Source organism: Balearica regulorum, chromosome 20 (genome assembly GCF_011004875.1).
Source record: "Balearica regulorum gibbericeps isolate bBalReg1 chromosome 20, bBalReg1.pri, whole genome shotgun sequence".
NCBI classification, from domain to species: domain Eukaryota; kingdom Metazoa; phylum Chordata; class Aves; order Gruiformes; family Gruidae; genus Balearica; species Balearica regulorum.
Genome location: NC_046203.1, coordinates 6,012,142 through 6,027,830, shown reverse-complemented (window position 1 = coordinate 6,027,830; position 15,689 = coordinate 6,012,142). Strand labels below are relative to the sequence as shown.

Below are 15,689 nucleotides of genomic sequence, written 5' to 3'. Positions count from 1 at the left end.
GCCCTGGGCAGGGGGCAGAGGATGCTGAGCTTGGGGGGACGACGCGATTCTGGTGCCATCCCAGTCCTTGTTCCACCTTTTGGGGTTCCCTGGGGTACTGACATATCAGGCTGTGTGGGGTTATAACCAGCCGGTCCCCAATCACACTTTTGGGGGGATTTGTCCCCCGCAGACGGCGTGTTGGGGCAGAGCGGCCAGAGCACCCTGCGGCGGGAGGCAGCCACCCACGCCGACAGCGGGACTTACATTTGCCATGCTGAGAACAGCGCTGGTGCCATCAGGACCGCCGCCTTTGTCTCGGTCAGAGGTAGGTGCCGGTGGGGAAACCAGGGTGCCTGGCCAGCCCCCCTCCTCTGTCACCCCTCTCCCTTCCCCAGAGGCACCCACCATACAGGGGGACCCCAGCACCTACCAGGTGGAGCCCTCCGGGGGCGATGCCATCCTCGACTGTGATGCCCGGGGCCACCCCGCACCCCTCATCCGCTGGAGCAAGGACGGGGTGCTGGTGGTGGCCAGTGGGCACCTGCGCCAGCTGCAGAATGGGTCCCTGGCCATCCACGCCGTGGGGGTGAGTGGGGCCTGGGGAGTGCCAGTGTGTTTTGGGGAGCTTTCATGGTGAAGCCAATCGTGGTGCTAATGCCATTGGTACCACCAGCGTGCTGACGAAGGGCACTACCGGTGCGTGGCAGAGAATGATGCAGGCACAGCGGCAAAGGTTGTCACCCTGGCCCTGCAGAGTGAGTGCTGTCCCCCTTTGCACCCTCTCTTTGAGGGACTGCAAATCGCGTCACCCTCCAGCCCCCAGACCACCCCCAGCCCCTGGGGAATGGCCCCAGCAGCACTGGGATGCCGCAGCACTGCCCAAATCCCTGTCCCTGACCAGGTGCCCCCACGGTGGCGGTGACACCACGAGCAGCGGTGGTGCGCGCTGGGCAGCGAGTGCTGCTGCACTGCGCTGTGTCGGGGGAGCCCACCCCCTCTGTGGAGTGGCAGCGGGATGGGGAGCAGCTGCCGGAGGGTCCCCGTGCCCGTGTCCTGCCCAACGCCACGCTGCTCCTGCCTGCTGTCAGACACTATGACTCTGGCAGCTACTCCTGCCTCGCTCGCAACGCCCTGGGGTCCGCTGTTGCCCATGCCTCCCTGGCTGTCCAAGGTGAGTGTCTGCCCTGGGGCTTGGGGGGCTTCTAGCTGGCTCGGGGGGGCTGGGGCTGCCCCATGGGGTAAGATCCCTTACGTGGTGGTTTGGACGGTTATTGCCTTTCCATGCGTGATCTAAACCCCTTGATTCATACTCCAGTTTCCTCTCTCCTGTCTCTTCTGCTGCTCGTCTGAGAGTCTGAGCCCAGACGACCCCTTACCCGAGCAGCGGCTGCAAGCCAGCCTGTGTTCCTGCCTGCCTCTCTCCAGCCTTCCTGCATTTGCTGCCTGTGATTAAATTCCCATTTCCCAGGGGCTCTGCTAAACGCCCAGGCACATCCTCTCCTGCTCCCTCTCGGGGAGCAGAGGAACCAGCCGGCCGGCAGCGCGGAGGAAGAGCCGAGTGCCCTGCGTGTGCCCTCTTTTGTGGCTGCTGGCATTCTGCTGCCAGGCACGCCAGAGAAGAAGCAACTAAAAGCTGGAGCTGGGGCTAGGACCGTGGGGGTTGATACAGAGCAGGATTTGGGGGGTTTTAGTGCACGTTGGTGAGCAAAAGGCAGGGGTGCACGCTTACAGCATCCCTTCTTGTTGGCGCCGTGCTGCCCGGACCCGTGGGGTCTTCGGGGATTGTGCTTGCAGCCAGGTAGGGACGCTGCCCACCTTGCTCTGGCTGCCTTCATGTCCAGAAAATGAGGCTTGCTTGACACCTAAATTATTAAGAAGGGAGACAGGAAACACCCCACTTTGCCATGGGACAGCATCCCTAACGCCGCTGTCCCTGTTCCTTTCACCCCAGGGGAGCCGCGCCGGGTACGGGGCAGCCTGGTTGGCATCATCAACACCCACGAGCTCGGCGTCGCTACCCTTGATGCCAACGTGCTGGAAGACCCACACTCCGGCACTGCCACCATCCGGAGCAGCACCAGCAGCATCCCACCCGCTGTTGGTAGGTGGTCACCCTGCCCTCACCCTAGGGAGGGTTTTGACCTCTGTCAGGTGAAAATCTTGGGGAAAATATTTTTATTTTTTTTCCCCCTACCCCTCAAAAGCAGCACCCCACATGTATGCCATGCCCTGTGGGTGAGGGGAGTGGGACAGTTGGGGAGGGCTGGGTGCCTCCTTAGAAGGGTGCTGGCTCTGTGGTGACACCCTTTCTCCCCCACCCAGGGCCGCTGATGCGGGTGCTGGTTGCCATCATCGCCCCCGTGTACTGGTCCTTGGCGCACGCCACGGGGGAGGCCTGGAGCGGGTTCCTGCTCACCCGGGGAACCTTCCGGCACGAGTCGCAGCTGGAGTTTGCCACAGGTGAGGGATGCCGGGAGCCCCCAGGCGTGTCGGGGGCTGTGGACCCTGGTCCTGCCCGCCTCAGCCTCCATCTCCCCCATGCACCATCCCTGGGCACTCAGAGCTGTGTTTGGGGGTGCCATGGGCTGATGCTCGCTGCTCTCCGCCCCCCCCGGCAGGGGAGCTGCTGCGGGTCACTCACCGTGCCCAGGGTGTGGATGCTGCGGGCGCTCTGCTGCTGGACAGTGTGATCAGCGGCTCCGTGCCGGAGAGCATCGGCGAGGCCGCGGTGTTGCTGCAGGTGCTGGTGCTGCCCATCCTACCTATGGGGCCATGACTCCCATGCTGGGAGCCTGGAGGGGATCCATTGCCTGACCCCCCCCTCCCCCCCCATGCCTCTCCCCAGGACTTCAACGAGCGCTATGTGCAGACGGGCGTGGGGCAGCTTTCGGGGGACTCGGTGCAGAGCTTCCTGCTGGACAGGCGCATCGCTCGTGCCCGCTGCAATCACACCATCGTGTACGACCCCCCCGTGGGCCCACAGCCCCCCTGGGTGCAGCATGTCCGGGCCAGAGCTGTCAAAGCCTCCTACGACCCAACCTCGGAGGAGCTCCGCTTCCAGCTCCGCACCTCACTTGATGCAGGTAACGAGGGGTTTCCCAGGGATGGGGATGGAGATGCTGGGCTCCCTTGTTGGTCCTGGGTGGCTGTGAGGGTGCAACGGCCGTGTCCCTGCAGTGGCGCGTCCCTTCTCATCCTCTCTGCTTGATTCCCAGGGGCTGACAGAGAACGGTGCCCACCGGGATTCACCCTGGGCCCTCAGCGGCTGTACTGCATTGGTACGGACCCTTCCTGAGGGGGGCACGAGGATGGTGAGGGGCACCCACTGTGTGATGCCACCTCCCCAACCCTGTCCCCTCTCTGCTCTCCAGATGTTGACGAATGCGCCGAGGGGTCGCACGCCTGCCGCTACAACCAGCTCTGCCAGAACACCGCAGGGACGTATCGCTGCGCCTGCCCTCCCGGCTATCGCTCGCTGGGTGCTGGCTGGCCGTGCTTGGGTACGAACTGGGGTCTCAGGGGACGTGTCCTTGGGCACAGGGTGCCAGGCCACAGTCACTCCCCTGCCCTGCTCCAGCCTCAGTTTCCCCATTCAGCTGCAACTTCCCAGCTCTTCTCTCCACCAGATGTAAACGAATGTCTGCAGTTTCCTCCACCATGTGCCTTCGAGTGCCGCAACCTGCGGGGCTCCTACGAGTGCCTGTGCCCCCCTGGCAGGACCCTGCTGCCGGGCGGAGAGTGTGGCACAGCAGAGGTGGATGGAGGGGGCACAAGGAGCAGCACCCCCCGGGACCCCCCCCTGCGCTGGCTGGGGCCGAATAGCCACCCACGGGGAAGGTCCTTCTACACCCAGCTCTCCCTCCGCCGCGTGGCGAAGGCTGCAGGGCTGGGTGCCCGGGGCTCTCCCTGCCCCACCGGCTTCGTCAAGAGGAACGGCACCTGCACCGGTGAGTGTGCACAGGGGAAATACTCAGGAAGGGCTTTGCAGGGAGTTTGGATTCTGCTTTGCGCCCTAAAGGCGGCTCCTGTGTCCTTTGCTGCCCTGTCTCCCGTTTTGTTTGCACCCCCGTTTGTGGGGTCGGGGTCTCCCCAGGCTTGGCTTGCCAGGAAGGGGAGGTGAGAGCCAGGCTGCCCCGGGGCAGCGGGCAGCAGAGGGGACCACCACTTCCCTGCTTGGCTTTCACCCCTCTCGCCCCGCAGACCTTGACGAGTGCCGGATGCTGAACCAGTGCCAGCATGAGTGCAGGAACAGCCCGGGCAGCTACCGCTGCGTCTGTCCCCCCGGCTACCGGCTGCTGCCCAACGGGAAGACATGCCACGGTCAGTGTGGGGGTGCCGAGGGTATGCCCCTGCCCCGGCAGGATGCCTGAGCCTTTTGGGGTGTGAACCCAGTCCCCACGATGTCATCCCTCTGGGGCTGCCAGTCTTTCCCCTTCCCAGGAAGGGCTGTTCCCAGGCCCAGCACCCCACCAAGCCTTGGTGCTTTTGTCTTGCTGCCCCACTGTCCAACACCCCAGGTGGGGGGGGAAGCCGTGGGGTGGGAGCTGCGGTTTGAATCCCCATCTGGTCAGAGCTACACGGGCACCCTGGCACCCTCAGACCCATCCCCTCTCTGCCTGCAGATGTTGATGAGTGTGCCGAGGGCATGATCCAGTGTGGCTCCAGCCAGATGTGCTTCAACACCCGCGGAGGTGCCCAGTGCATGGACGCGCCATGCCCAGCCGGGTACCGGAGAGGCTCCAGCCCTGGGTGAGTTGTGCTGCCAGGGCTGTGGGTGCCCATCCCATACTCCTCATGGTACCATGGATCCAGGCATCCTGGCCACTCCTGACACCCCTGCCACATCCCATGTCCCCCTGGCTCTCGTGCAGGCTGTGTGTCGGTCTCTGCACCCCGGACTGCGGCTCAGCTGGCCCCCCCACGCTGCAGTACCAGCTGCTCACCCTGCCCCTCAGCATCGCCGCCGGCCGTGATGTGGTGCACCTCGCCCCGGGTGCTGCCCTCCACTACCGCCCCATCTTCACGCTGCTGGAGCGGGAGCCCGGCAGCCCCTTCACCCTCCGCACGGAGCGGGGCCGTGGCATCATCTCCACCCTGCGCCCGCTGCGGGACCCCGGCACCCACCGCCTCAAGGTGCAGGCGCTGGCCCCGGGTGGGCAGCGGGCACCCAGCACCTTCCTCCTCTTCGTCTCTGTCTCTCCTTACCCCTACTGACACAGTCGAGGGACAGGAGGGGACGTGGGGTCACTTCTCCTCCTGTCCCTCGCCAACGCCGGTGCAGGCACGTGGCTCAGGGAGAGCTGAGCTTGCACCTTTCCTCTCCCCACCACCCTCCCCGGCCACCCTCTTGCTTTCCCCTGCCCCCCTGCCTGCGTTGCCTTCACCCGGGGCCAGTCCCTGACTCAGCAGGGCCCTGGGGGTGACAAGACGTCCCGCCAGCCTCTTGCAGTCAGGTTTTGTTGCAAACCCGCAACTCACACCCACGAGCGGCCCCAGAGCAAACACCGCTCTGGACGGCCTTGGCCACGATCAGTCCCCAGATAGCGAGGGGGGGATGAGCTGGGCGACAGCAGCCAGTGAGGGCCCTGCTGGGGTGCAGGGTGGGGTGCCCTGGGCTGGGGAGGGTGCAGAGCACCCTGGCATTAACGTGTATTAAATTGAAATAGCCTTGTGTTCAATTTTTTTTTAATCCACTTGGTTTCTGTGTGCACTTCTTTATTTATGGTTTTGTTCCAAATAAAGGTGTTTTGTGGATAAATCTCAGCAGCGCCTGAAGAAAGCAGCTTCCTTCAGCAGGCAGGAGGGGGCTGCCCCAGCAGCAGCCCTGACTTCTCGGGACGTTGGGCACCTCCCTGCATGGCCTTGGACCATAGAATGGAGATTGTCTGGATGTGGCAACGCCAGATGGCCAATGTCCAGCATCTGAAGGTCCAATCCTGCCCTCGCACCAGGTCCCTTGGTTAGCAAGAGCAGGATCTGGCCTCTCTGTGCATGGTGCAGGTGCAGGCTGTTCCCAAAAGGCTCTTTCAGTCCTGCTCCACGGCGCTGGCTGGAGGCATGAGGGGTGCTGGCCCTGAGGACCTCAGCCCACAGGTCCCCAGGTTTGGGCCATTGGGTCTGATGATGGCCATGCACCCGGGTGAGGGTGCTCACTCTTGTCGCAGCTGTGCAGGGTCACAGAGATGCCCCCAAAGGTCCTGTCCTTTGGGTTAGGGGTTTCCTGTCCCCCAAGGCCAGGTCTGCTACTGGTCTGGGGGGAAAGGTGGTTTTGCCCCATGCACAGCCCCCCGCCCCCTCCCCTCCTGCCCACGCGGGCCCCCCCTTTCCTCCTGCTGGGGTTTCAAATAAATTCACCCTTCCCCTGCCACACCGTGCCAGGAAGGAAAGCTGGGTGCTCGCAGAGCAGCCGGGTATCGGCTCCCCTCTATCCCCTAATTTTCCCACCTCTTTGGGGGTCCCTGGGGGGGGCACCCCTCTGTGTTCTGTGGAGACTGATGAGGAGGTCAGGAGTGGGGGGAGACGAGGGTGACAGGACCTAGAGCAGCCGTGCAAGGGTCTAGGCTTGGGCATAATCTCCATCCTGGCTCGGGGTGCAAGCTGCCCCCCCTTTTCTGCCCGTGTGCCCTGCGGCAGGCGGAGGGCAGGGCCTCTCCGGGGGACGGTGCCCACGGAGGGGACAGTCCTGCGGCGGCTCCGCCTGCCCACGCCCGGCTATAAGGGAGGAGGAGGAGGAGGAGGATGCTCCAAGCACTGGACCGGAGCACCGAGGGCAGCCGGGGAGCGGGTGAGTGTGGACATGGCGGGGGGGGGAGTGGGGAAAGGGGGTCCTTTGCTTTGGGGGACCTGTCCCCTCGCCCCTGGCTGTTCCCTCTCCGCCTACCCGTGGGTGCTGGAGCAGGGCAGCGGGGTCCCAGCCCCTTCCCCGCACTGGGAGGTGCACGCTCCAGTCAAGCCCCTTCTAACTCACTTTGGGGTGGGGGGTTTCCAAGTGAATCCCATCTTCCTGAGGGTTCCCTTGGCCACCCCCGGGGAGGGGAGCTGGGACCTCGGTTGGCACCACCCTGTGCCCTACCTGCGCTGCTCTGGGGATGCTGGGGGGGCAGGATGGGACCCCTGAGAGGTGGAGGAGCGATGCTGAGGGGCAGGATGGGATCCCTGAGAGGTGGAGGAGTGATGCTGAGGCAAACCCCAGCACCAGTGAGCGCATCTCCACATGCCTCTGCTGCAGGAAGCCCTGGGGAGCCTGCTCCTGCTGCCTGCCCCTGCTGCCTGCCCCTGCTGCCTGCCCCATCCCAGCCCGCAGGCAGCACTCACCCGAGCAGAGGCTGCTCTTCCAGCCCCGCTGCCAAAGGCTGTTCCTCTCCTTACCAAAGTTTCAAGCTTTTTATTCCCCCGCCCTTTTATTTTATTTTTTTTCCTTCTTGGTTTTAAAAACAAAAACGCAATGTTCCTGTGGAGCAGAGCAGCCGGAGTCGCTGTGGTCAAAACCCTGCCCCAACGCACACGGAAATTGCTACAGAATAATAATCAGGGCTGAGAAAGTCCCACCACGTTTCCCTTCGCTGAGCTTTGTTTGCTCTGATTTATTACCACCTAACGCCAAAACTTCAGGGCTCTCCCTTCCTGGGCAGGCGGGCTTGGCACGAGCCTCGTTTCTGGAACTGGAAACGCCAGTGGCCCCGCACCATTCTTGGGATGCAGGATGTATCCCCAGGGCAAGATGCCTCAGGTCCCTTGGGCATTCTGTGGCAGCAAAATGTGTCTGAGCAGGCAAAAGTTGGACGAGTTTCCTCTAACTCGCTGCCAGGCCACTCGTGAAGTGAGCGTGCCCGATCTCGGAGGCGCTTAGTCAAGCTGGCAGCCGTGACAGTGGTGCTGGCAGCCACAGCGGGGATGAGTTTTGGGGGTAAAGGAAGGAATTTGCCCAGTAAGGAGCCATAGGTGCAGTGTCACGCTTGGGCTGGGCCCTTTCGGGAACCGCGACTGCCTTCCTGTAAATGCCCTGGTAAGGAAGGGAAGGGCTGAGTGTCCCGGGCAGGGGCCCAGCTCGGCACACCCGCGGGGCCCGAGGGCAGGGAAACGCCGGTTGCACAAGCCTGGGTGCTGGGTGCTGCCCGCGCAGGCAGCCCGACGGGCGCAGGCGGGCTCAGGGAGCCAAATCGCGGTTACGGGGCTGTCAAACCCCTCTGCTCTTCAGCAAGAAACTGGCGGCGGCAGGTTAGATCCTGCACCTGGGACCGCTCCAAGCTGTCCCCCGTGGGACCACTGGCCCCACACCGCGCTGGCAGGACCAGGGTGCTTTGCACACCCCGGTGTAACCGTGTCCTGCTGTGAAAGGTGCTGGGTGGGTCAGCCTGGAGGGGCTGAGCACGGTGTCTTCCCTGCCTGCAAAAGCAGGAGCAGGATTGTGCTGACTTGGCGGCAGCAGCATGAAAGTTGCTCAGGACAGGATTTGGCCGGCTCCACCACTCGCCTTCCCCGGCCAAGGGTCAGCTGGCATCGCCTCCTCACAGGGATTCACAGCCCGACCCGGGGACCACGGGGACAGCCCTGAGCCCCTTCCCGCAGTGGGACCCCCATCCCTCCCCCTGCGCTCCGGGCTGCCGCGTCCTTCATCTCCTGGTGATGGCTGAAGTCCTCGATCTCCTTGGCTGAAGGGTGAGGGGCACTGAATTCCCATTTAGGTGTTTCACGCTGGCAGGAAACACGGGGCAGCGTAATTAGGACAAATACCAAATAAGCATTAATTAGACTTGGGCCTGGGCTGTGGGGGATGCTGCTGAGCACCCCAGCTCTGCAGCGATCGCACACCCAGCAGTGCCAGGAGGCGTTTGAGGCTGAGCCGGTGGGTGGTTGCACCCGTCTGCCGCCGCAGCTCCTCCACACCGGCCCTGGCGCAGGGCCACGACATGCCGGGTCGTGCCTGAGCAAGGCATCGGGCCGCATCTCCGCCGTGACCAGGCGCCTGCGTCTGAGTCCCGGCCCTCCGGTGTTGCAGGGTGCTTGCAGAGCGTAGGGCAGGCTGTGCCGGGGTTTCCAGAGCGCAAGCCGCGTGGAGCAAAGGTAAGAGCAAAGCGGTCCTGATCCTCCCTTGGTCCCCTCCATCACCCAGCTGCTGCTGGGTGCACCGGCCGGCATGTGGGCAGGGTGCCCTCCCTGGTGGGGACCTACAGCCTGGCTGGGGTGCCACGGCTTTTCCTCCTGCCCCCAGCCCTCCTCCCTGCTCCTGCAGCCCCAGGAGGGCTCTTGGTCCAGCTGATCCCTCCTGATGCCCTGACGAGCGTCTGCTGCTCGCTGCCCCAGCCTGGCGCTCCTGGCAGAGGAGGGGGCTCAGCCAGACCTGGGCTGGGCACAGCCCGGCTTGGTGTGCTGCCTGTGGCCCTGGTCCCACGGGAGCACCAAGCACCTGACGGCAGCAGCTCTCGCTGCCCATCAACGAGAGCAGCGCTGGGAGCCTGTGTTTTAGTCGGAGAGTTTGTCCCGGCACCAGCAGCTCCACCACGTGCTCCTCTACCTACTCAAGCTGCTGGCCCTGAATGTTTAGTTTGCCGTGGGCTTTGCTTCTTGCCTCCTGGTTGTTCATCCCCTGGATAACGTTTGTTTTGCCGGGAATGTCTCATCCCTGGGAGAGCCCTCACCCCTGGCTGCCCTCAGCACCTGGCTGGACCATGATGGCCCCGTGGCCAGTTCAGGGACACCAGGGAGGGTGTCATGGCTGGTGGCTGCAGCGTCCCTGGGCTGAGCAAGAGCAGGCTGATATTCAGGGCAGGAGTTGGGACTATCGTGACACCCTTTCCCTTTGCTTTGCCAGCGCCATGTCTCAGCCCAAGGGCACGGTGGTCCTCGCCTACAGCGGGGGCCTCGACACCTCCTGCATCCTGGTGTGGCTGAAGGAGCAGGGCTACGATGTCATCGCCTACCTGGTGAGCCCCACAGGACCCCATCCTCTGGGGCTGGGGGTAGAGGGGGTGCTGGGCCATGGGTCTGGGGACCTGGGGCGTGTGACAGAGGTCCTGGCGTGTGCGTGGCCGTGGCGGTGACCCTGGCCTCGTTGGTTAATTATTGCCCAGCCTGGGTGCTCTGCTGAGCTGCCAGCACTGTGCAGCACAGCCTGTCCCTGCCAGCAAATGACCCTCAGCTAACGAGGGCAGCGCATCAGGGCAGAGCCAAGAGGCCTGTCGGGGGAGGTTTGGCCCTGAGGTATGCCATCTTGGGGGGAGAACCCCCCCCTGCCCATCCTGGGTGAACTCAAGCCCAGCCAATGCAGGCTCTGTGGTGCCTCGGTCGATGCCCTGGGCTGGGCTTTTCCTGGGTTTTGTGGTTTCCTTTCAAACTGTCCTGGTTTCCCCCCCCCCCCCCCCGCCCCTTTCAGGCCAACATTGGACAGAAGGAAGACTTTGAGGCAGCACGAAAGAAAGCGCTGGCACTGGGGGCCAAGAAGGTAACACCATCCCTCCCTCCAGGTATCAAGGGGATCCGAGCTCCCCTGGTTCCCCGCTGTGGGGCTGAGACCTGGGGTCTCGCACACTCTGTGGCTGGGACCACCACGGGGGTGGGGGGACACACACGGGACGGGACAGACAGTGCCAGTAAGGAATCCCTTTTACAGAGGTTTTACATCAAAACCTTTTAGCAGCATCTAGGAAAGGGGAGACGAAGGGACCCTTCATCGCACCATCCCCAAAGCCCCAGAGGAGTAGGATCCCCCACCAGCCACCCTCCCATCACAGGACTCCCTCCATCCCAGCAGGTTTACATCGAGGACGTCAGCAAGGAGTTCGTGGAGGAGTTCATCTGGCCAGCGGTGCAGGCCAACGCTCTCTATGAGGACCGGTACCTGCTGGGCACCGCGCTGGCACGGCCCTGCATCGCTCGCAAGCTGGTGGAGATCGCCCAGAGGGAGGGAGCCCAGTACGTCGCCCACGGGGCCACCGGCAAGGTGAGGGAGGACGGGCGCACCAGAGTGGGGACGGCACGGGGTGCTTGGGCGGAGGGGGACTCGGTCAGTCCGTTTGGCCAAGCTGTGGGTGCTAAGAAGGGTGCACAGGGTGTTTTGTGGGTGCTTTGCAGGGCTGTACAAAGCCCATGTTTTGACACTTCCTTTTTGCTTCTGGGACTTCTGTGCCCGATTTCGGTTCCCTCTCCCTGGCGGGAAGGCTTGGGTCACCACCGAAACCCCGCTTTCGGCAGCAGCTTTCTAAAAGCTGTTACGGGCAGGGGCTGGCCGGGCCAGGACCCAGCTGGGGCTGAGCCAGCACCGCCCTGGGTGTTCGGGGCACCCCGGGCAGTGTGCGGCTGTCCCGGTCCCGGTCCCTGTCCCCATCCCCGGTTGTCCCCGTTGCCGCCGGCCGCAGGGAGAACCCTTTGCCGCTAGAGGCAGCCAGAGACCGCGGAAAGGATGCTCGGGGCCAGCCCCTGCCCGGAGCCGGGAGGGGGGAATCCTCCACGGGAAGCGTGCTGGGGGCGTGGGACCTGCGAGACGTGACCATGGGCCACCCCCTGGTACCTCCAGCCCCTGCCCGGTGTGGGGACACCTGAGGCAAAGCGGCACCGTCACCGAAAGCCTCTGCAGGGCCTTTGGGTGCTGTGTGTGCACCCGGGACCCTCCAGATGCCCCCTTCTCCCCATCCCAGAGTGACCCAAAGTGTCCACCGTGCCCGTCTTGGCCCAGGGCCAAAGGCGAGGTGCCCACCTGGAGGGCTCTCAGTGGAAGGGGCTGGTTTTGGGGGTCTCCAGCTAGGGCGGGGAACCCTGCTAGAAGGGGGATGTTGGATGCAGCCAGGCGACAGCCAAGGGGCATGCCAACACCAGGAGAGATGGGGCAGAGGGGCAGCTGTGGGGCTGGAGGGCTTCATGGCTGAAATAACTCTTGCTCCTGCTACAATGGGTTCCCCATACCCCTTCCTCATCCATCTCACCGTCCCCAGCAGCCCCGTTTTGGAAGCCCCCACTTGAGGGTGCCCTGGAGTAACGCACCCCCAGTGTGACAATGTCCCCTCTGCTCCTGGGTACCCCAAGCACCAGCCGTCCCCGCTCGCAGGGACACCCTTGGCTGCTCCCCGGGCTCTGTCCGCTCCCCAAGCCATTAAGCCGCGGGCACAGGCAGGGACCGACCGTGGGTAACTCGACCCGGCTGCACACCGTCCCCGGCTGCGGCGTCTTAAATGCGGGCCATCTGCGGTGTCCCCGCTGCCGGAGCAGATGGACTTGTTTTGGGCCTGTAAGGGAAATGAGTGCTTTGGTGGATGTACTCGCCTGCGTGTAATAGTCCTCGGGGATTTCCCAGCCTGGCCGTAAATGCATCCTCCAGGCCAGGGCCGAGAGGAGGGGAGGGGGGTCCTTACGCGCCTTGGTGCTGGTGGAAAATAGCCTTTGGTGAGCGCTATTCCCTGGGAAGTGCTAATAACTCCCAGGCTCGCTCCTCGCCCCTTCCTGACTACCTGGCCTCATTAGTGGGACCTCATCAGCATGGGCCAATTAAGATAAAGGGAGGTTCAGAGCTATTTAATTATGAGTTACTGCATCCTCCTGGTCACTGTGGTCTTCTTCCCGCCTCGCCCTCTCCCTCCACGTATCCTCTGATGCCTGTGAGAAAATAATACCCAAATGTGGGTTTCCACTAGCTCTGTTTTAAGGAGCCTCAGCCCAGGGGAGAGCACAGCTCTTGGGTGACCCTGGGGTCAGCCAGGCTCCCTTGGAGCCAGGTGAATGAGCTGCATCAGGGTTTTGAACACCTGGTGCCCAACTCTATCAGGAGCACCAGGAAAGGTGGGTCTGGGTTCAAACCAGCCATGGAAAGGGACCAGGAGTGACCCTATGGGAGGGGGCCCAGGTTCTGGCATCCATTACCTGCTCCTGCTGCCTTCCGTGCTGGGGGAACGGAGGAGATGAGTGGGCCCTCAACCTTAGGCCTTGCTTTTCCAGTGATATTACTGGGAAAATAGTTGTGACCGCTGCGCAGAGTGCTTCGGTCTGTGAAGTCCCTGGTAGTATCAGCCAGATGTCCCTCCTTGCTGGTGGCTCTTGCAGAGGTTTGCAAACACCCTGCTCTGCTAAGGGTTTCTCGAGCCACGGGCTGGGAGGCTTTTCCCATGAAGCGGCTTGTCCCGTGTGCTGGCCAGAGCTGAGACCCCGGGACACATCTCCTCTAGCTCCTGGCTGGGGGATTTTGGTCCCGTCCCTGCGCAGGGAGAGCGGCCAGGAAACAGCAGGTCCTCTCCTGCCCCGGCGCAGGGTGAGCCCTCAGCATCTCCTATTTGTGTTTCAGGGCAATGACCAGGTTCGGTTTGAGCTCACCTGCTATGCACTGTGCCCTAACATCAAGGTAAGGCACCCAAAATTGTCCCTGGGGCCCCACCGCTGGGCTCCTGGCCCCCTCCCCAGCCAGTGGGGAATTTTGTTTTAACACCGATGCGAGCAGCTATGCCTCACTTTAACAAGCTGCCAGCTGCACGAAGCGACGTTTTGGCATTTGAGGGGGCTGTAATGATCCTTAATTGACCTATTTTTACCCCAAACACCATGAGGCCATGGAGGAAACAGTACCAAGGCAGCTGCTGGATAATCGATGCTGCCTGTTTCCCCCTTGCAGCCAGCGCCTTGTTAGGGTCAGGGGTTTGGGTTACTCCACCCTTGTGTGGGGAGATTAAATTTCGGCTGGGGAATTGGCACCCTGTGGGTCCTGGCTCCCTGGGGCTGGCCGGAGCCCTCTTCTGTGGGGACCCTGGGGTGGTGCCAGGGGACAAAAAGGGGCTGGGGGCTGCAAGGGGGCTGGGGTCTTCTTGTCTCACGCTCCTGCTCTCCTGCCAGGTCATCGCACCATGGAGGCTACCCGAGTTTTACCAGCGCTTCCCTGGGCGCCGTGAGCTGATGGACTACGCCAAGGTAGGAGCCGGTACGGGGCATCCGTGGGATGCTCTAGGTGGCTGCGGGATGCTCGCTGTGGCTTGGTGGGTGACAGCAGCAAGCTGTGCATGACATCCTTGCAGCGCCATGCTGGAGCCTTCTGGTCAGGGGTTTTTTTTTTCCCCTCTCTTTCTTTTTTTTTCCTTCCTTTTTAAAAGCCCCACAATTACCTGGCTATTAATTGCAACCTGCTTTCAAAGGAAATGGGTCCCAGCTCCCTGACTTGCGTAACAGACAAAGCAAATACGTTCGCCTTTCTTGTCCCTTCCTTTTTGAAGTACAAGTTGCAATAAAACATATTAGAAGTTTTGCATCAGGTTTTTACGTGCCCACCAGGGTACCTTTCTTTTTTAGCGACTTCATGGAAATGCTTGACAACTCGGCTCAATCAATCAAAAGGGAAAAGGCAGCTCTGTGCATAAACCAGAAAATTGCTTCAGTTTTTAAATAGCTGCCATCGAGGCTGCCTGGATAATCTGTGGGAAGGCGAGGTGCGGAGCCGGAGGGATGCGGCGTGGGGCGAGGAGCCCTCCGAGCCCATTAGGACCGCCGAGAGCGACGTGTTGAGGATTGTGTTTGCCATCTGCCGTTGTATTATGAAGGGGCAAGTTTACGAGAGCTTTCCATATGTTGCCAAACAAATTGTCAAATAGGGGAGTTATTAAGAACGCCGCGGTTTTATTATATGGAAAATGGAACATGTGTTTTGGGTTTGGGGGTTTTGTTTGGGGCTGGGGTCTTTTGTTTGTTTGGAAGGGGGGGGAAAAGGGAAATGAAATGGGGTTGGGGCCCTGTTCAAAGAGGAAGGGTTGAGGGTTTGTAGTACTTCTGGGTCTCTGATTATCTTCAGCATTATAAAAAAAAGAGGGTTCTCTTCTTTTTCACGCTCAGGAGAGGGAGATGTGTGGCCAGGTCATTTCGGCACCTGGATGCACTCGGTGCTCAGGGAGTTACAACGCGATGAGGTTTGGGGCTGCGCTGGTGCTGGGGAAAGCAGGGTTCGGTACTGCCGTGGCACAGCTCTCGCTGTAGGTTTGCTGCCCGGGTGCTGGAGCCAGCCTTGCTCCGGCAGCCGGTTTGTCCCTGTGACCAGCTGAGGCTGAAACACCTTAATGAGCAAGGTGAAGCTCTCCTGGATGCTGCTCCAGGACCAGCCATCGCCTCAGGCAGAGCCAGGCAGGATGGAGCTCATCCAGGCTGTGCCCTGAAAGCAAGATCTCTCCTCAGTCATGGCGTGTTGGTCCTGGCCAGGCTGCCTGGGCTTGGCGGTTGTTGGTACGTGGGTCTCGACATGGAGGATCCCCTTTGAAGAGATTAAGTGGGGCGAGGATGGGCTGGGGAGCACGGGCTTCCACGGCTGCCGGGAGGTGGCTGAGGCAGGGAGCTGCCTGGGAAAGTAAATCAGTTGGGGCTCGTGGCTGATGAGACCGTGGGTGTTTGTGTCCGAAAGATGTGTTTGTACACCCCAGGTGAGGTGAGTGTGACCGATGGCACGGGACGAGCCCGTCAGAGGGCACAGCATTCCCCAGCCCCGCGCCGCTGAGTGCGGCCCCTCAGGGTAAACAGCTCTCAGCATTAATTGCTTGGCTTTAATTGATTAACGTGAAGTGTCCTCTGCCAACACCCATGAGGGCGCTGGGACAAGGACAACGAGACAGGTGCTGATGGGAGCATGGTCAGACCCCCGGCGGGGTTGAGGTCTGTACCCCAGCCCATGGTCTCCCCCGAGTATTATTCGGGGGGGGGGAGAGAAGGGGGTTGGGAGGCACCCATAGCTCCATCCGTCTGAGAGATGTGACAGG

General features: G+C 62.2%; 2 protein-coding genes across 4 annotated transcripts in view; both read left to right on the top strand.

Annotated features, from left to right (window-relative positions):
• The window catches only part of HMCN2 (hemicentin 2), a 35,373-nt gene extending 30,069 nt beyond the window's left edge, over nt 1-5,304 (top strand). For both annotated transcript variants that reach the window (XM_075772042.1, XM_075772041.1), the window contains exons 66-79: nt 173-307; nt 378-568; nt 656-737; nt 884-1,153; nt 1,934-2,083; nt 2,305-2,442; nt 2,601-2,722; nt 2,828-3,065; nt 3,198-3,260; nt 3,354-3,482; nt 3,609-3,929; nt 4,183-4,302; nt 4,605-4,731; nt 4,854-5,304. In XM_075772042.1, the coding sequence (XP_075628157.1) occupies nt 173-307; nt 378-568; nt 656-737; nt 884-1,153; nt 1,934-2,083; nt 2,305-2,442; nt 2,601-2,722; nt 2,828-3,065; nt 3,198-3,260; nt 3,354-3,482; nt 3,609-3,929; nt 4,183-4,302; nt 4,605-4,731; nt 4,854-5,196 (2,429 nt within the window). In that variant the 3' untranslated portion in view covers nt 5,197-5,304. The remainder of the gene's footprint in view (nt 1-172; nt 308-377; nt 569-655; nt 738-883; nt 1,154-1,933; nt 2,084-2,304; nt 2,443-2,600; nt 2,723-2,827; nt 3,066-3,197; nt 3,261-3,353; nt 3,483-3,608; nt 3,930-4,182; nt 4,303-4,604; nt 4,732-4,853) is intronic.
• A 1,385-nt stretch (nt 5,305-6,689) lies between these two features.
• Nucleotides 6,690-15,689, top strand: part of ASS1 (argininosuccinate synthase 1) — a 28,709-nt gene continuing 19,709 nt past the window's right edge. The window contains exons 1-7 of one of the 2 annotated variants that reach the window (XM_075772841.1): nt 6,690-6,766; nt 8,981-9,045; nt 9,794-9,905; nt 10,355-10,423; nt 10,733-10,921; nt 13,250-13,306; nt 13,792-13,866. In XM_075772841.1, coding sequence (XP_075628956.1) covers nt 9,798-9,905; nt 10,355-10,423; nt 10,733-10,921; nt 13,250-13,306; nt 13,792-13,866 — 498 coding nt within the window. In that variant the 5' untranslated portion in view covers nt 6,690-6,766; nt 8,981-9,045; nt 9,794-9,797. The remainder of the gene's footprint in view (nt 6,767-8,980; nt 9,046-9,793; nt 9,906-10,354; nt 10,424-10,732; nt 10,922-13,249; nt 13,307-13,791; nt 13,867-15,689) is intronic. The other variant, XM_075772842.1, reaches the window with a different exon arrangement.